The sequence below is a fragment of the Charadrius vociferus genome, unplaced genomic scaffold (genome assembly GCF_000708025.1).
Source record: "Charadrius vociferus isolate BGI_N301 unplaced genomic scaffold, ASM70802v2 scaffold109, whole genome shotgun sequence".
NCBI lineage: Eukaryota > Metazoa > Chordata > Aves > Charadriiformes > Charadriidae > Charadrius > Charadrius vociferus.
Window position 1 is genome coordinate 2,445,902 of NW_009650060.1, and position 19,668 is coordinate 2,465,569.

The 19,668-nt window shown below is 36.3% G+C and overlaps 1 protein-coding gene across 1 annotated transcript in view; it reads left to right on the forward strand.

Moving 5' to 3' along the window:
- The window catches only part of LRP1B (low density lipoprotein receptor-related protein 1B), a 615,617-nt gene that overhangs the window by 372,473 nt on the left and 223,476 nt on the right, over positions 1-19,668 (forward strand). Inside the window, exons 27-32 of the mRNA XM_009891709.1 lie at positions 2,152-2,316; positions 3,213-3,457; positions 14,022-14,153; positions 15,344-15,571; positions 19,002-19,176; positions 19,473-19,567. Coding sequence (XP_009890011.1) covers positions 2,152-2,316; positions 3,213-3,457; positions 14,022-14,153; positions 15,344-15,571; positions 19,002-19,176; positions 19,473-19,567 — 1,040 coding nt within the window. The remainder of the gene's footprint in view (positions 1-2,151; positions 2,317-3,212; positions 3,458-14,021; positions 14,154-15,343; positions 15,572-19,001; positions 19,177-19,472; positions 19,568-19,668) is intronic.

Sequence of the window (19,668 nt, forward strand, 5' to 3'; positions counted from 1 at the left end):
AGTGAAATCTTTGAACGCAGATGGGAACAGCTCTTCAATCTTTTCACAAATAAATATGAATAAACAAACACTGATGATTCCAAGTAGATGGTGAGGCTGCCATATCTCCTGCTGCATGCGCTGCTGTAGCTGGGCGTAGGCACCCAGTCCTACCCAGTAGCTAGCCCTGGATCCTCGCTGTCCCCAGCTGCCACACACACACATAAATGTCTCTGTCAGGCCCCAGATCTCACGCTATCTCTGCCAGTTGGCCTGCTCCCTCTGGTAGCCAACTCACCCAGTGCCTCCTCGCTCCTGGAGACACATTATTATGGTTTGAAGAACCCGCAACAATTTATTGTAGTTTAGACAATTATTCTTTCACCTGATGATCCCTCCCCACCCGGGAAGGGGAATCGGGGAAAAAAACAAGGAAACCTGAGGGCTGAAATATAAACAGATTTAATAGGATAAGACTAGATAATTAACATTAATAACACTAAAGAACCAGTAGTGATCCCAACACTAATATAAAATGTACAAGGATTATACTCGGCCAATTCTATCAGTAGAAGCTGTGCACTCCCAGCAGGGGACAGCAAATATCGGACACTTGTGTGTACTATGGCTTCAGGAGGAAGGGAATGGCTCAGGATCTGGCACCAGGGCAAGAAGTTTTCTGGATCGTGGCTGTCATAAAAGAGAAAAACTCCTCAGTAAAGTTTATAATTTATATTGAATGTGACATTCATGGTATGAAATAATCCTGTTGGCCAGCTAGGGTTGAGTGCCCGGGTCTCGCTCTTCCTCATCCCGGCACCTGGTGAGCTCGAGAACACTGAGACCTTGAAACCCACACACCATAGCTGGCTATAAAGTCAGTATTTTCATAAATTCAGAAATTAGAGTCTTCTAAAAATGCAGTTTTCCCAAGTGTTAGAAGAGACCTTACCGAAAAGTAAAATTACTGAAAGACAAATTAACCCTGTGTCGCTCAAGCCAGGACACACCTGGATACATCTGGCTGCCGAGTCCCTTAACCCACCCCGGGGTTAGTCTGGCTTCGCCTTTGCCGGCGTTCCCACTCTAACAGGCACACCCTCACTCGCTCCGGTGGCTGGCATCCAGTCTGGGACCAGTCCTCTAGCTCCAGCCGCTGGCATAGAGCTGTATATACACACAGCATGCACACGGAGCAGAGACCCCCACCCAGGAGGCTTTTTTCATACCCCTATCCTTTATTATTTAAATGTAGCATCTATTATTTGTTCCCAGGTGCTAAATGGAGAGGCCTTATTGAATATCTGTTCAGGATTGAAGCTGTCCAATGCTACTTGTCAAAAGTTTTGTTACAGTCTGGCTCTCTGCAATTAGCTTTCTACAGCTAATTAAGTGTTTTCGTATCAAAGGTATTCTTTTCCTTTAACAAATAAAAAAAAAATAAAAATCTGTGTTTTGGATACTTAACAAGCTGAGAACAGAGTGTATTTTTGGCCTTTTGATGACACTGCTTCTGTTACTTAACAAGAAACTTTTTAGGTTATATAGGTGAAAGCCGTCCTTATTGGGAAAAAAAATCAGAGATAGCACATAACTGAGAGAGCCTACCGTACAACATATCTTTTCAATTTTCTTAGAAAGACTGGTCTGTATAAAATTAATTAGTGACATACCAAAATCTAGGGGTCTTCATTGGAAAACTCTTAATAATAAATGGAAATCTCTGGTTTATTATGTTCCTTAATCCCTGCTACCTCAAATCACCTTTTTCCCTTTCTCCCCTCCCAATCCTCCTCATCTGTGGATTGCTTTCAAAGGCTGTTATTATAATTTTTTGTAATGAGCTGGGTTTCTAATTATAGAAGGAAGACAAGACAAGCTGTTATTTGTATTAATGGACATGAAAAAGGGAACGCTATTAAATTTCTAGTTTTTAGAAAACTTCTTGAGTTTCATGATTGCTCTAACACTGATAATGAAATATTACCTCCATTTTACCCTATGACTTCAAGGAATTTATTTAGTTGCCTAAATTCATGTGTTTATTCCTTTATTTTAAAACGTGAATGTTTGAACTTTTTTCCAGTGATTGTCTTTTTGAACCATTTTAAGCTATCTTGCATGCTTGAATATTTTCTTATATCTCTTTTCTTTTCCCTTTCCTCTCACCAGAATTCTCTTTTGGACAGACTGGGATGCAAATTTTCCTCGCATCGAATCCGCTTCCATGAGCGGAGCAGAAAGAAAGATCATATATAAAGATATGGATACTGGAGCGTGGCCTAACGGCCTTACTATAGATCACTTCGAAAAAAGAATAGTATGGACTGATGCCAGGTAAAGTGATAACAGTATTCTTTTTATCTGTTTATAAATCCTTATTCTCACATACAGAAATGTGAACTACACTGGAAGTGGAATGTAGTTATGTACATAAGATCTCTTGCGTGCAAATGTACAGCACATACATTTCTTCAATCCCGTTGCTATTATACATAATTTCTTCATGGTCTGTACCAGCAGACCTTAATGACCCTGACCAGGCTTCTCAAGGACCTCCCCTCACACCCCCTGTCCCGTGGGCCCAGGAGCCCATTTCAGCTCAGCCCCTGCCTGAGTAACACTGCTGGAGCACCAGGCTCCAGTCCAGCCACAACACTGCCAGGCAGTGGGCCCAGTTGGTGCAGACCCCAACCCACGGGGTGGCTTCCAGACCTCATCACCACAAACTTTTCTGGTGATTTGGACTCTTGGTTGAACCTGGCTGCCACCCTTGGGCCCTGCCTTGCTCGCCTTACGCGGGGGCAGTGGGGTGTAGCCCTGGAGAGCGAAGCTGCTGCCAGATGTGGTGTCATCCATGGCTTCTGGCTCACTGGGCCTTAGAGAGCAGTCACCCATTTGTCCTCACTGACATTTACGCATGGAAGACCCAAGCTGTGTCACTGGTTTTTCTGTAAGTTTGTCTCAATGTTAACTGATTTTCCTGCTGTATTTTCACAGCGTGGAGGTAAATTTGAATTTAAAAACAGTATACAAGCAAAGCAGTATTTCATATTCTTAGTTAAATGAATAATGGGAACTAAATAATCTCTGAAGTTAACGATTGCACTGTAAACGTTCTTTGGTCTTAGCAGTATGTAAGAGTAAAGTTTGTATACTTGCACCAATGTCATAATGGTTGTGTGACTTTTACTTTAGTTTTATGTAATCTTAAATTTTGGGGTTTCTTCTAGGTCGGATGCCATTTATTCTGCGTTATATGATGGAACCGGCATGATAGAGATTATACGGGGTCATGAATATCTTTCTCACCCTTTTGCTGTTTCTTTGTATGGGAGTGAAGTATATTGGACGGATTGGCGGACCAATACACTTGCAAAAGCCAATAAATGGACTGGCCAAAATGTCAGCGTAATACAAAAAACAAGTGCTCAGCCTTTTGATCTTCAGATATATCATCCAAGTCGTCAACCACAAGGTGACTATTATTAGAATAAGAATAATTAATTATTATTCCTATGAGGGGGGAAAAAGAAAGTATTCTTTTTATGTACAAATATCAGTATATGAATTTGCCTTGAACTGACAATTCTTAATTAGGTGTTGTATTCAACACTAGTGTTCCTTGGGTGACAATAGAATCTTTATTCAAAACAGAAACTTCGTGGGATCTGTGGCTATGAATATTGCCCATTGGGACTCTTGTTCTTGATCTGTTACAAATATAGCGCTGAACTACATTTATTTAAAATTATTTTTTTGACTAGAGTAACTAGTCTGACGAAAATAAACATAACAATGTTATCTGTCTTTCTCTTGCTTCTCTCCGGAGGAAGATGAACTTATCTGTGTAATGAATAAACTGCGTATACAATTCTTAGGTGTAAATATTCGCTTTGTGCTATAATTTGCCTTAATTTACTCATTCACATAGAATGGTTTGTGTTAGAAGAGGGACCTTCAAGATCATCTAGTTCCAACCCCCCTGCCCTGGGCAGGGACACCTCCCACTAGACCATGTTCTAAAAGCCCCATCCAGCCTGGCCTTGAACACCTCCAGGGATGGGGCAGCCACAGCTTCTCTGGGCACCTGTTCCAGTGTCTCACCACCTTCAGAGTGAAGAATTTCTTCCTGATATCTAATCTAAATCTACCCTCTTTCAGTTTAAAGCCAATACCCCTTTTCCTATCACTACATAGCCTTGTAAAGTGTCCCTCCCCAGCTCTCCTGTAGCCCCTCTTTAGGTACTGGAAGGCTGCTCCAAGGTCTCTGCTGGAGCCTTCTCGTCTCCAGGCTGAACAACCCCAACTCTCTCAGCCTGTCTTCGTAGGAGAGGTGCTCCACCCCTCTGATATCTCCTTGATTTGTCTGTTTTTGTTTACTTCTCAGTCGTATTGTTCACACTTAGGACTGCATAACTTAAACTCCGCCACTGCAGACTACTACTTTTCTACCTAAATAGCCCCAATTTGGTGTTGTCCATAAACTGACACTTTTCCAAAGCATATGCTATTCACTCAACAGCTTTTATCTTAAAATAACAGTTACAATTTTCAATTAGCACTGTATGGCTTTCATGGGAAGATGAACTCAACCTGCTGGAGGCACGAGTTTGGAGTTTCAAAGTTCAGGAAGTACCAAACTTAGTTTTGGTCTGAAGAACGACTAAAACTGAAAGGAAGTTCACAGTATATGCACTAATTAAATAATAGGAAATTCTTCAATTATTTCTTGATACATTATTTTGTAACTTTAGCTTCCCATTTTCATCTGTATAAAGGTTACCTCTTTGTGTGTGTATATTTCCATTTCAATTTTATACCAGCTTTTATAGTATAACATCTATTTATAGCAGAGCAGTGCTGTACAATTATGGTAAGTGCATAGGCTTTGTCATTAGCTAGGTAGTCTGACAGTACTTGTATATTTAGTAATCTTCAGCTACAATAACTAAAGATAAAACTGTATTAATCATGAAAATAAAAACTGACCAGATCTTATCTCTCTGATTTAATGAAATATTCTGTTTAATTCCTAATGAAAAATGCAGCAACCTGTTAAAACTTAGCTCCTTGAGACGGATGTACAATGTCTGTCACATAGGTAATAAGGCTAATGATTTTCCTTTCATTTCAGCTGAAGCTTCAAATGATTTTATCACTGAATAGTGAATGTCTCATTCAGGTGATAAATATTTAGTTAAGAAATATAATGTATTGACTTCAGTGGTCATAGGTGTGAAGGTACCAAGAAGGTAATCACAGAGTATAGCCCGTTAGTTGCACATCTAGTATTTTTCTAGAGTATAACTTTGTTTATTACTTCTCTAAAGATTATGAGGATTACAAATATATATATATATATATATATATTATTTAACTGGCGTAAAATTGTTTTCCACTCTAAGTTTTCTGGCTTCAGTTGTGTCAATATATAGACTGTACCTAAACATGTTGTTAATGACATAAGCAATAATGAAATCCAAATTAATTATAGAGGGACTTGGCACATTTTGCTATGATTTCATCCTTATACCCACCCAGCACTGATCCAAACATGTCTTCCTGCTTTCCCTCATACTTCACTTTTTCCCCATCTGCTCTCCAGTTGAGGACAGGTGAATCCAAGATACTTAGTACAGTGCTAACAACTGGCAATGTTATTCTTCTTCCTACCAGTTATGTCTACTTCTACCATCGTAAAAAAGAGAATTTTAATTGGGCTTTATAGTTCTTCCTTCTCTGACTTTTCAAAAGTTGACCCCTTCAAAGTCCATGTATCCCTGACTTGGGAGTCATAAATGTGAATGGAAATAGTTGAAAAGTGTTGTTACATAGTCATTTACTATGAACCTGGCTAAACTTCAAGTATCCTTCCAACAAAATAACTGAAGATCAGTTCTCTCAGTGGATCCCCATATAAAGTGAAGAACTAAGTAAAGTGACATTTTTTGATACGACTGTAGCTATGTTGATGTTTAAAATAAATTTAAAGTTCCAAAACCAAGTATAGACAGGAAGACATTATTATGATGTTGCTGACAATTTGAAAACCCATTCTTGGAAAGAGATTGGAAAGAATTAGAGTATTGATCAAAAAGAGAACAAAGCCCAGAACCCCTCAACCACAGCTGAAATCCCAGTTTTCTCAAGGTAGTCCAACTCTTCAATATAGCTTTTGTATACAAATGTAGCAGCCCTCGGAGGGAAGAATCGGTTGTGTCCGCTATCGGAGGGAAGAATTAAGTCTCTGTAGATTTTTTTTTTTTTTGTATTTTCATACCAATAACTCATGGGTTATTTGTAAATAACAAAACAGATCATCCAGAACAGAAGTAGTTATGGTTAACAAATGAGGTGAGTTACCCTATTGTTGGTTATACATATGCTTAAGTTTACTCCAGCAACTATTCTTGTGCAGTGGTCTTACTGTCTCCTGTCTCCCATAAGCTGTTCATTCTTCCCTAGTAACTTCCTGGTCTCTAATTCTCCATCACCTGTCTTTGACTTTTTGTAGGTAAATAGGCTTAAAGATACAGATTATCTAGCGTGTGAATAATACATATTTTATAGGTGTCACAGCTATAATAATGCATAGTTAGTATGTGAATATATACTTAAACATATTCCTGTGTACATATATGTACTTCACGTATGCACATGTATATGTACATTTTTCCATTTTTATAGGTTTGAGTTCAACATTAATTTCTGACATTCTTGAAATACCACCAGGTGCATTATCTATTAGTAAATTAAATTCTGTTACTGTAGGGCACATCTGGCTATAGAAGCTCTTGGGACGTGCCCTGGAAAATACCAGTGCCTAAAAAAGAATTGAATATATGTTTTTATTGTGAGATATAGCAAAAGGCAGTGACTTAATTTGTATGTAAATACAGCAAAGTAAAAAAAATATGAATGGAGGATGTCCACCAATTAGTTATAGAATGGTCCATGGTCTCCGGATAAATTTCAACTCTTTTGCCAAAAAGTTGATGGTAATAGAAACTACTTTAAAATTCCTATCACATATACTTGGGGTTTTTTTTTAATATTGAGAAATGATATTTTGTTTTTCTTCTCACCTAGGGTTTGTAGTGCTCAGTAAGCTATTCAGACTTTTATGTTAGTAGCAATCTTTATTTGAAAACATTGAGTTCTGACAATTTTGTATGGCTTTGTAAATGTCTTAGAACCCAGTTCTGCATTAGTTTATACATTGGAGCTATATCCATAGTCTTCTATGTAAATGAGTGCTAGCAAGTGAAAGTCTACCTGCACATTAGTAGTCAAAAGATTTGAAGAATACTTTCTAATAGCATACATTAAAGAAAGGAGAGCAATGAATACAACTCACTGTTATTTTGTGAGTCTAAGCATGATGACAACTGTGGTAAGGACTCGCAATGAGCAACTCCTAATGTGCCTTGCAATATGTGACATATGCAGCCAGGTTACATTTTGCTGGTGGTTTTATTTTAAAACAATAATGAACTTACATTAAAGGATGTTACTGTTTTTCAGTGGTTAGGTTCCTTGGGCTTTATTACATTTTGGAATAAGCCTCTTAAAGAGAATTTACTTTTTAGGCCAGGTTACTGTTCTAACAAAACAATCTGACTTCTGGACAAAAGAGTAGGTATGCCCAGGATCTTAAAATATGGGTGGAGTAAATATGCATCTCTGCACACCCCTTTAATGTAATGGGGTTTGCTGTTTTTTATAATTAAGCACTTCCTGAACTTGGGGATTTGAGGAACTATGTTCTATATTTGGTGTTTTCACAGTAGCAGTAGCGTTCTCATTAGCCATTTCTTGCTGTCAGAAGAAAACAACTATTTTCTGTTTGGACTGAGGCCAGGCAGCGTCTTTAGAGAGAGACTATAGCCTGGGGAGACATCAGTCAGTATTCCATAGTCACTGATACCTTGGCCTCAAGGCAAGGTATAAGCTGTAGAAGAGTTTTCAGCAGTTGTTTGCCAGAATCTAGAAGTTCAAATATCAAGTTGTGTAATCGCAGCTTTTATTTTATGATGTAGAAAACACTAGATTCCGATTTATGATTGGCCTTCTGGGTTTGCTCTAAATTATTCTCTTTCAATGGGAGCAATTTCTGTCTACAAATCTCCAGTACCTAGCTTTGCTGGAGCTAGAGAAAAATGGAGATACCAGGTGATTACTTCCTAATTTTTCTTTTAAGTTTCTAGCAATTTTGCAATAAATGAAACAAGACAGCATGCAGTTTAGAATCCCAAAATAAAATTAACAGTAGATTTACATTGCAAAATGTCAGTATAAATGTACCTCTGAAGGACAAACGTTTTGTAGTCTCAGCTCTATAGGTATATATCTGGGTCACCTATGCAGGTGAAAGGTTATTAGCTTTTAAACTATTTCATGCCATTTATTTTGGTCGAAATAAAGTAGAGCAGAGCTAAATAAATTCCTGTACCCTAAAGCAACATTATTTCAGTTAATCTAGGACAGACGCTAATTGAAGGTAGTGAAGTTATACTGAGATATTTGTATGGATGATGGGTTCATCTGTCAGTACACCACAGGGTGCTGTGGAAGGCTTCATGATCTAAGGCAGAATAATGTCACATCTCAGGAATACGAGTTTGAGACCTACTTGTCTTCACAGAATCAAAGCTGTGTGTCAGGAATGCTATTAACATAGCAAACACAGGTTTTCTGGGAGGAATGTTTTTCTCAACTACCATTATATTTTAAAAACCCACTTGCTGCAAAGAACAGGGTCTTCTATTTCAGGCACAAGAAGTTGCACTTGTACCATGAGAGTATTACTGAGGGTAGTGGTGAGAGGAGTAAATATAGTGCATTGGAAGGATCACAGCTTGAAAACAGTCAGAAAGCTGTGAATTCCTCACACATTCCCCAGTTTTCTGCATTTCTCAAGGGTATTATTTTGAATTAAAGAAAAAACCCAAACAACCAACCAAACATGGCCATGGCATTATTTTTATTTTTTTTACAGACTGAATTTTTATAGACTAAAAATCAGGACAAGCAGTATAATAACTGCTGAATATAAAGTATATTGGTACCATTGGGTTTGGGTTTTTTTTGTAATTAAAACATGAAAAACATTTAACTTCATAGCACTGTTTTGTTACAGTATTCTGTTGAGGCTGGATAGCCAGCTGTTTAAAATAAATCACTTTTTTTACAGAAACGTAGCTTAAGATGCACATGAGCAAAGTTTTGACTATTTTATTTTGGGGGAATTTAAACAATTTTATTAGTTTGAGATTTTATCACAACCTTCTTGCGCACATTCTTTTTACTTCAAAACCAGCAGCAAGATTGGTATGTGTATTATAAATCATGCAAAATATATACAATCTTTCTGAACTTTAAATTGGATTATTTTGTGCCTTGGGAAAATTCCGTTTTTATTTTAGGAATTATAAAAGCAGCCTTTCCTACATTTGTCTTAACTCAGCGTCCTGTCTTTGACAATGGTTGATCAGTGCCGTCAGGAAAGTGTGGACCTGAGGGAAGATAAGAGCCGTGCTCCTCCCGTACAGCCTGGCAGCTTCCTATAGCTGTCACTGCGGAACCTAAAATGATATCTTTGCGCTCCAAAGGCTTTAAAGCCTTTGACTGATTCTTCTTGCATGAACTTTACTAGTTGGCTTTTGAACTTAGACAAACTCTTGGTGTCTGCAATTTTTTGGGCTGATGGCTCTGTTGTGTAACTGTGCACTGTGTGAGAGAGGACATCGTCTCGCTTGTTTTGCTCCTAATACTTGATAATTCTGTTCAGCGTGTCCTAGCTCTTGTAATAAAAGGGGTATTGGACAGCCATTTCTTATCTATAAGTAGTATCTGTTGCTTCAGAAAAGGATCTTGGAGGTATGGGTGCTATTTCAGTGCTTATTCTCGTGTATGTCAACTTGAGATTGTTTTTTCCTTGTATATTAATATACGTGTATTGATTTTTTCAAATATGTCTTCTCAGTCTGTCATGTAACTCTTGCACAGAATTTCACACTTGGATTTAATTTAATCCTTTGTCAACTCTTTTTTTGTTACTTACTTCAACAGTAAATTTCTTATTTTTTGGAAAGTTTTCTATAAAGCATAGCACCTGCTCCTAAAAGTACTATTGCCTTTGGCCTTCCCATGTGGTAATACCATAGCATTACAACATTTGTTATTCTTTTAATAATCTGCCTAGTTTGTCAGCATACTTTTTAAGGTCAGTCATTCCAGGTAGCCTGTTCTTAATTCTGGGCTTACATAATTAATTACATTTTTCTCTAGTTTTTTTCAGTACCTTTTCATCTCTAGCTGTACACGGGGGAAGGGAGGGGCAGAGAATCATTAACAAGAGCTTCAAAATTACCATAAAGCTATCATACAGTATACAATAAAGTATCATGAAGATTTCTGCTAACTTTGAGCTAATAATATTCTTGTTAATTTTGTTTCATGGTGAATATGTAAATTTTTGTTAGATGGTACACTGACTAATTCTTCAAGTGCATGATTAAAAACTGAAGTAGAAATAGTGAATACAGACAATAAATATGTATTTTAGAACTAATGTATTATCTGAGCAGTCCTAACTTGCAAATTCCAAACATAATTCCAAACAAAATAATCAGACATGATCAGGCAGTATAAAAATTTTAACTTGACCAAGTACAGCAAAAGGATCTTTGGCCCTACGAAAAGCAATACTCAGAAAGTATTGACAGTGAGCAGGGAATTAGATCTATAACTGGTTTTAAATATGAGTGGGAATAGATTGTCAGCAATTTAAATGTATCCTTTTGTCTTAAGTGCAAATGCATATATTTGAAGGTGTAGGCAGAATTTAATCATGTAGCACACCACTGAAGTATAAGATTAAAATTTTGCCAAGCTGAAACCTGATGCCAAGAAGGGGCGGGTTCAGTATGAAGTTAATATGGAGGATATGTTAGTCTATAGAAAATGCATATTTAGATGTTGTCATTGTAACTGTTTATTTGTCAACTGGTGATAGAATGTCTGAGGGGTTTCTATGGGTTACTAGTCAAGAAAAATAAACGTTTCATTCAAATAATGTTTTAGAGTGCAGTCAAGAAGAAATATGATGAAAAAGAGTGGCATATGTATATCTGTGCGCAGTAACATAGGAGAAATAGATTGACAAGCAGCCAGGAGTGGAAATCAATTAAATAATGCAAAAGGCTGGCCAGTTGGTGAAAATGCCGGTTCTGTGGGTTGCCATGATCAAAAGGAAAATAAATTGGTGGAAATGATTAGGAAAGGAATAGGGAACCACAGACAGTGAATTGCGATGGCTGTGTAAATCCATATCACTCCCATATCTTGAATACTGTGTACAGATCATAAAAAAGATACCGAGAAAGCTTGACAGGCTTATCAAGAGTATGGGAAAGGTTTTTGTATGAGGACAGGTAAGCTGATGTTTCTTGAAATACAGGTTATAGACAGGCTTCTGTGTGCTGGCAGTCTGTGAAATCATAAATGGCATGGAGAAGGTGAATAAAGAATGTTTATGTGGTCATTCACAACAGAAAAAGAAGGAAGGGTTAGAACTAGCACAAGGAAATAAAAGAGCCAAATTTTCAAGAGTCAGAGCAATAGCATACCTATTTGCCTTCAAGAGAATTAGTTTTTGTTAGAGCAAAGTAAATAATGGGCTTAGCTGTTATTCAGTGAAAGTAATATGAATAAGACAGGAAAATATATATATGTGCTGGTATAAGTAATTTTTAGATTATGGTGGTTTACTCCTCCAGTTGTGCATGCATGTGGAAACAAATACATCTGCTTTACAGCACTTCTTTTTCCACCAATTTTGCATCCCGTGGTATATGAAGGGAATTGTGATGTGGACAGATAGTATGCAAATTGTACTGTCTCCTCTTTGTTGTGGCTCGTAGCACATTTTAACCACAACTCTTTCTTTAACATGATGATTAACCGGCATGCCTTTTATTTTTGTCTTCTGTATGTTCTTCTATTTGAATTCCCATACTTAAATGGCAACTTTGGTAGAGAAGAACATACTGTACTACTTGCACAGAAAGACAAGATGGGGATTACCAGTCTTAGGCCTCAGGTATATCCTCACCACAGACATTTGTATGCATATAAAGAGGTTGAGGTTCCAATGAAATTACTGCTTTGCATTGGCAAATAAATTAAAGGAAATGCTTTTTTTTACAAAACTTATGACTAAATTTTAAATCTCACAGCAGCAGTGTTAAGAATGCCAAAAAATGCAGGAGGTTGAACCACTGGGTGATCTCCTGAGATCCCTTACAACAATGATTCTATACTCTCCATCACAATATTGTCAAAACCCTAAATTGTGTTTCATTTTTTATGTCAAGTTCGTAGAGATAGATGACTCACATTTGCTAGAATTAACAGTCCATTAATTGATTCTTATTCTAAAGTGCTCTTGGAACCTTCTTAACTTCCGTCTCTTTTCCTCAGCTTCACATTTCTTACCTTCCACACAAAGTTGGGAACTTATAAAAGAGAACACCCCAGATTTTTTTACATTGTTACTACAGATACAAGAAAAGTGATGATGTTAAATAAACATTTGTCTATTGTAATTTTGGGGAAAGGCAGAATCAAATATATCATCACATGAGGATAATAAAGTATTTACAGTCCCTTAGCAGTTGGAGATATTAAGTCATTAACCAAGAATAAATATTTTTAAGCTTATTGTCCCATCTGATTTTTTTATCAGATGTTTAGGAGAGCTGACAGAGAGGATGTGGGATGCTTCTTTCTAATAAACCTTAGAGTAGCGGGAGAAACTGCAAAGGCTGGGAGAGTGCTGAGTGGCCTCCGGTGCTGCCAGTGTTTCAAAGGGGCAAATGGGACTTCTCAGAAATCTGTAAAAGCCTGTGATTTTTTGATAGAATGATGCAAAATGCAAGATAGATTTCCATTAACCTGTTTATCCAAGGTTTTGAAATTTCCATTCTTCCTGTAGTACTGGTCAGAGAAGCAGTTAAAGGATTCAGGAGCTGATGGATAAATCTAAGGAAGCATGCACTGATGAAAAAAGAAATGGTTCAATGAAGCAAACCTCGAGTTTGTCTTCAAATTTTAGTACCAGAGTTTGAGCTAAATTTATTTCACGAAGAAATTCAAACATCAGATTTCTCTAATTATCTAATTACTTACATTCCAGGCTAGCACAGCATTGGAAGAATGTATTCTAAACTAATTGATTTTGTTAATTATAAGATTGTCTTTATAAGTCAGTCATTCCCACTTCTTGTAGTAAATGGAAAATTCAACATTACTTTCTGTGTGTGTATAATAATGAATGAAGATAATAACAGTTTCTAGGTTTTGTAAGACTAAGAAGTCTTCTCCAGTCATCTTTCTTTCTCCTCTTTAAAGCAATTTTAGTACATCTTGTTCAATCAGTGAACTATAGGAAGCTACTTGAAAAAAGCTATACTTAGGAGAGGTTTTTCTTTGAGAAAAGTAGAAATACTTTGGCGTGTTTTTTTCAAATTATTTTTGTATGTGAGATTTCCAGCTAATATTCTAGTAGGTAGAGCAAATTGACAGGGAACATTGACTTTGCCAAAATTCATTGTATAATCTAAGCTTTGACCCTTCACAAAGCAAAATTTGTTGTTCAGGTCCTCATCCTATTAACTTTTCTTTTTTATCCCATGTGTCCTGGTTAGAAGTGTATAATTCTATACATTTAAATGTTATAAATAGACTGCAAAATTAATATCTCACTGGGAAAATTATATCCAGTGGCTTCATGAAATTCCAATGATAAGTTTTGTGGCTGTACTGAAGAGGAAAAAAAAAAAAAAAAAGTGCTTGGACAAGAGTTGAATGTGTTAGCCTAGAAGAAGTGATTAGCGTACAAGCTCAGTGAATCAATGAGGCCAGGTTTGTGTTCAGAGTTTTCACTACTCTCTCACCAGTGCAGCTTATGCTATTTTGAGAAACCTTCATTCCAAAAGTTTTTTTTATATTTTGTGTATTTCATTGTTCACTCGTAGCTTCCAATCCGTGCGCTGCTAATGAGGGCAGAGGTCCGTGTTCTCACATGTGTCTGATCAATCACAACAGAAGTGCTGCATGTGCCTGTCCACATCTGATGAAACTGTCTTTAGACAAGAAAACATGTTACGGTAAGTTTTCCTCCCAAAGCCTGACAGTTGTATTGATTGTAGAATTTTGTACTGGAAAAACTGAAATACATATTCTTAAAAACAATCTCTACAGTGCATTTTAATTATATACTTTAAAGGGATATCTACTTTTTGAGAATTGATAACTTAATCTAATATATGATGTGTGTGGAGCTTTGATACTTGTTACCACAGATATTTTTTTCTGTTGCTTATGTGCATGATATGTTAGTAAAACTTATCACTGCAAAACAGAAAGATTTATACTGCAAAGTGTGTCACCAGAAAATGATGAGTCAGGTAAGCTGAATAACAAAAAGGTACGTAATAGCTTAAATCTCTACCTGTTCTTCTAAAGTTGTCTTAGTTTCATTTTCAAGGATTAAGAAAATGAAATGAAGAGTAAATATTAGACATGCAGCCTTGCAGGGGAGTTTTATAAAAAATTACAATAAACACTTTTAAGCTATAAAAGCCCTCCAAATGTCAAATAATTGTGTCTGTTATCTGTAAAACCTTGTACTACATTACTCTTTGCAGTATGGATTAATAATGTTTAGAAAAAAGAAAAAATATTTTGTCATATCAAGGATATTGCGGGGATAAAAGTTACCTTTATTGTTCATTCACAGAAATTGGCTCCAATAATTTACACTTTTCATAGAGCTGTGTTTTGCCTTTAATATATCACCCTTTTTCATTAGTGGCTTTCTAAATCAGAAAAATCAACATGTTCTTTTTCTGCTGCCTGTTGACTTTTCAGTGCTTATACATACCTTGTGGTATTCCTCCTGAGTTTTGTTGTTTGCAAAACTTCCCTGTTACAGTGATACTGTTTCCTTCAGATACCAAGTGTTAATATCTGTTATGATGTACAAATGGGATAAGTGGGGTAAAATGTTTAAAATATCATTTAACTTTTTTCTCTAGACTTGCACAAGACCCTATCGATTTAGTGGTGCAGTAACATCTTGTCCGATGTCCAGAATTAATATATTTTTCCTGTGGTTTTTATGCTCTATAACATACATTATTTCTCAGTTGTCAGTAGGCTGCAGATTTTCTGGAGATGTTAAATCATTTCTATAAACTTTATATACACATTTGTAAAGTGAACTCGAATGACTTTGAGTTCTGTTAGCGATGTTGTAAGGAAGATGAGGAGTGATGTTTTCCTTTTTTTCTAACAGAAAGGAAGAAATTTCTTCTTTATGCAAGGCGTTCAGAAATAAGAGGGGTGGACATAGAAAACCCATACTTCAACTTCATCACAGCCTTCACCGTTCCTGACATTGATGATGTGACGGTCATAGATTTTGATGCTGTTGAGGAACGCTTATACTGGACTGATGTGAAAACACAGACCATCAAGCGTGCTTTCATTAATGGGACTGGCTTAGAAACCATTATTTCAAGAGGTAAATAACATAACATTAAAGTAAAAATAATTCATTATAGGTAAATGTGTGTTATGAGTATGCTAAAGTATGAGTGTGCACGTTCTTATTAGGTATACCATTCACTGGTACTGGGTAATTTATCTAAACATTAAGACAGAGCAATTTTGTTTAGGATTCTAGTTCATTTTATTGATTCATAATTCATTTTTATTTAAATAAATTGGGATGTAATTGTAATATAGCTTTTATACAAGATTGAAATGTGTAGTAAACAATGGAAAGAATGTCTCCTGGGGATAGTAGAAAGAAAAAAGATGAAAACCAGAGAAATAACAGCATCCCAACATAATTTTGCATTGAAAACTTTCTTGTGGATTTTCTATGTCCTTTGGCTATCTGTGCCGACCGAGAAAAGAAATTACCTCCATCAGCATTACTTTTTCTTTCTGGTTCATGTAGATCTTTCAGCTTCGGCACCATCAGTGAAATACGCGATCTGGTAGCTCTGTAATTTTGGCGATACTAGTGTTATGCATTTACCTGTTGTCTTCTTGCAACACGTGTCATGTTCAAAGTGATTGCCATCAGGCTGTTTGCAGTACTTGAGTGCCATGAAGAAGTGGAATCTTTTGATAATGTGTCTTTCAATCCTGTATACATCTTTTCTGTCATTGCCTCTTCAGTTCCTTAAAATAGTACAATTAAGGTTTTCCTTTTTACTGAGCTTTTTCATTACAGGTAGGTTGGTTACAGCAGTAAAAGAAAACAAAACATTGCAAATGGAAAATCCTGACTGGCTGTTTTTTTTTTTTCTGTAGTTAACACCTTCATTGTTCCGACACTTTTGTTCTGTACTTTAAATACAGAAACTTAATGGACTGTAAAGCCTATACCTGATTGCTTTGACCCTATGGCAGTTGTTGCAGTATTAAAGTGATGCCATTTGTTGTCCTTGAAGTGGTGTTTTTTGTTTGGTTGGATTTTTTTCCAACCACTGTCAGTTCCTTTCCTGGCAGCACATGATGTTATTCTATTTTGTAATATAGCTACCTGCTTGAAAATAGGAAAACTCTCTGACAGGGGGTATCTGGAGGCAAATTTTGCAAACTCTTGTTCCTTAACTGTTAAACGTATGTTTGAAGGGGAAGAGGAGAAAAGAAATAACTCGCCTTTGAAAGATCAGACCTTTCCTGATTTTGAGAACAAATAAAAGAAAAACCTGAATGTACTTCCTTAGTTGATTATTCAGGGACTTCAGAAAGTTAATTAAAGCTCTGCCACAGGTTTCACTTTAGAAGAAATTTGTTCTATATTAGCATATTTTTGGGAAATCATTGGATGAATATGGCAATACCCCCACTTGACTTTGTAGATTGATAAAGTAATTTTGTGTGGGTATCTTTATTTTTCCACTGCTATCTCAGCAACAACTTTAATAACATTTGGAGACATTTTTCAGTACCAGTAATGAGAACAAGGTTTAGAGTGCCTCTTAGAGCTCTTCTTTACATCGTGATTTGAGGTGCCTAAAAGAGAAAGATTTATTATTTTTTAAAATGGTAGTAGAATAAAAACGTTGGTTTACTGATAAAAAATATATACTGAAAAATCCCAAAACTTGTCAAGAAACTTAATGAAACTTAAAGAAGCATACTATGTGTGAGAGTTTCTGTTTATCATGCATTCTTTTGTATTCTTTTTATTATGGTAGCTTCTGTGGTGGAGTTTTATGGGTTTTGTTAGTGCCAGATGTAACTTATTATATGTAAAATTTGCAAAATTATAATGTTCTGGCACATCAAAATATTATAAGGACTACTTAATAAGTTAAAATAATCTCATTTGTTTACAGTTATATTTTCATATTTCTTGTAAGAACATAAGAAGCTTTGTAAGCACATACTAGTGGGATTGTCTTTGGATGAAGTCTTATGCCAGTGTCACAAAGATGCCAAAGTCATACTTTAATCTTTTTAAGAGTATGAAATGCTTGTTTTCTAGTTCCTTTAGCCCCCAAAACCTAAAAAGGCAGGGGATTAGTTTAAAATGGGTCAAGGATACGTATTTGGTGTCCTTTGTTACATGCTCTAAAGTTGGCAAACTGCCCAATGCCCAATCATCACCTGACCTTATGTGTATGCAAGCCAGACCGCAGCCACATCCGTGTTAGTTTGTCAATGACAAGAATTCTGTCAGTGGAAGTAACCACATTAAGTTGACAAAGAGGTGCTGTACAAACTATGAACTATAATGAAATCATTAAATCACCCTCGGCCTGTTTCCTTGTCTACAAAGATGCTGGCCAATATAAGCTATGCCAAGACAGAGCGGCATGTTGGTGTATAGATTGTGAGCAGTGATTTTATACCCAGTTTTAAGGCAGATATTAATATATATTAACGCTTTTAAAATCAGTATCTTGCTAAGGAAGATTGCCACATGCAAAGACAGTGATGAAGCTGCTAAATTAATCGTATCTTACTCGTGTTTTGCTACCTCAGGTAATACTAGTGGTGTGGGTTAACCCCAAAAGGCAGCTAAGCCCCACACAGCTGCTCACTCCCTCCCCACAGTGGGATGGGGAAGAGAATCAGAAGGGTAAAAGTGAGAAAACTCATGGCTGAGATAAAGATTGTTTAATAGGAAAAGCAAAAGCTGCGTGCACAAGCAAAGCAAAATAAAGAATTCATTTACTACTTCCCATTGGCTGACAGATGTTTGGCTATTACCAGGAAAGCAGGGGAGTAAGCTCAAAATTCTCAGAAATAAACCCAAAAAACTTCTTCAGTGATGTAGTTACTTACCTACTTCTGTGCTATAGAACTATGCTGTATCTGTGTTAATGCAGATATTCTGTACTGAGCCTTCCTGGTGCTAAAGAAGGAAGTAGGCTTTTAAACTTTAACATAGTTTTGTTTTACAAAGCCACTTAATGTTCTATATGTAAACTGTAACTCACAACTAAAGAAGGATGAACCTTCCTCTTATGTCATGAGTAATTCTTCTGTTTATTAAATGGGATTACTGAACTTCTTAGTAGGGGCTAACTCATTCTACATCATCATATCAAAAAACCACCCCACAACAAACCCCACTTTTTAACAGTGCAAACAGTAATAAATGCTTTCTTATGTAGAAAAATACACGGCAAAAATGTAGCGTCTGGTTATTATTTTTGGACGATAAGTTTATGCTAATTTTTAAGAAATCTTTATGGAGGTTTTCCCAAATATTCAGTGCAGTTTTCATGTTCTTATTGCAAGCGTATAAAGGTTAAGAAGAAAAGTAATGATTACTATTTCTTGGCAACTAGTTTATAAACACATCTTAATAGAATATTGCACAATATTTTTAACAAACTGTAGCAGAAATTGTTGGGTTTTTTTCACCAAGACTGAGAACAATCTAGAAAGAAAATCGAAAAAACAACTGCTTTTGCTTTTTACAGATATTCAGAGTATCAGAGGTCTTGCAGTGGACTGGATATCACGTAATTTATATTGGATTAGCTCAGAATTTGATGAAACTCAAATTAATGTGGCACATTTAGATGGTTCCTTGAAAACCTCAATCATTCATGGAATTGATAAACCCCAGTGTCTTGCGGTTCACCCGGTAAAAGGGTAAGATATCTGTAGTTCTAATAAATACACTCAGAACATTTCTTCTTAGTTCAGGTTTTGAGTTTGCTCTTCTGTCTTCTTTCAAACTTAAAGTAAATGCATGTATTTGAAAGATTTTATTCAGAATTTCTTAACTGAGTACTGCTTCCTTACCAAAGCTTACGGTTGATTAAATCGTATAATTGTTAGTTGGGTATTTTGCTGCCTTCTAAACTTATGAATGTTTTCATGACTGATGCATTAAAAATACTGTGTACACAAAGCAACATTATAAATATGTTCATTGTTTTCTTCAGTAAGCTCTACTGGACAGATGGAAACACAATTAACATGGCGAACATGGATGGCAGCAACAGCAAAATACTCTTTCAGAATCAAAAAGATCCTGTTGGTAAATACTTTTTTTCCTCTTTCTTTTTTATTTGATAGTACATTATTATGGACATCATCTTTAAATACTATTTAAGTACACCATGAAGTTTTTCATATCCT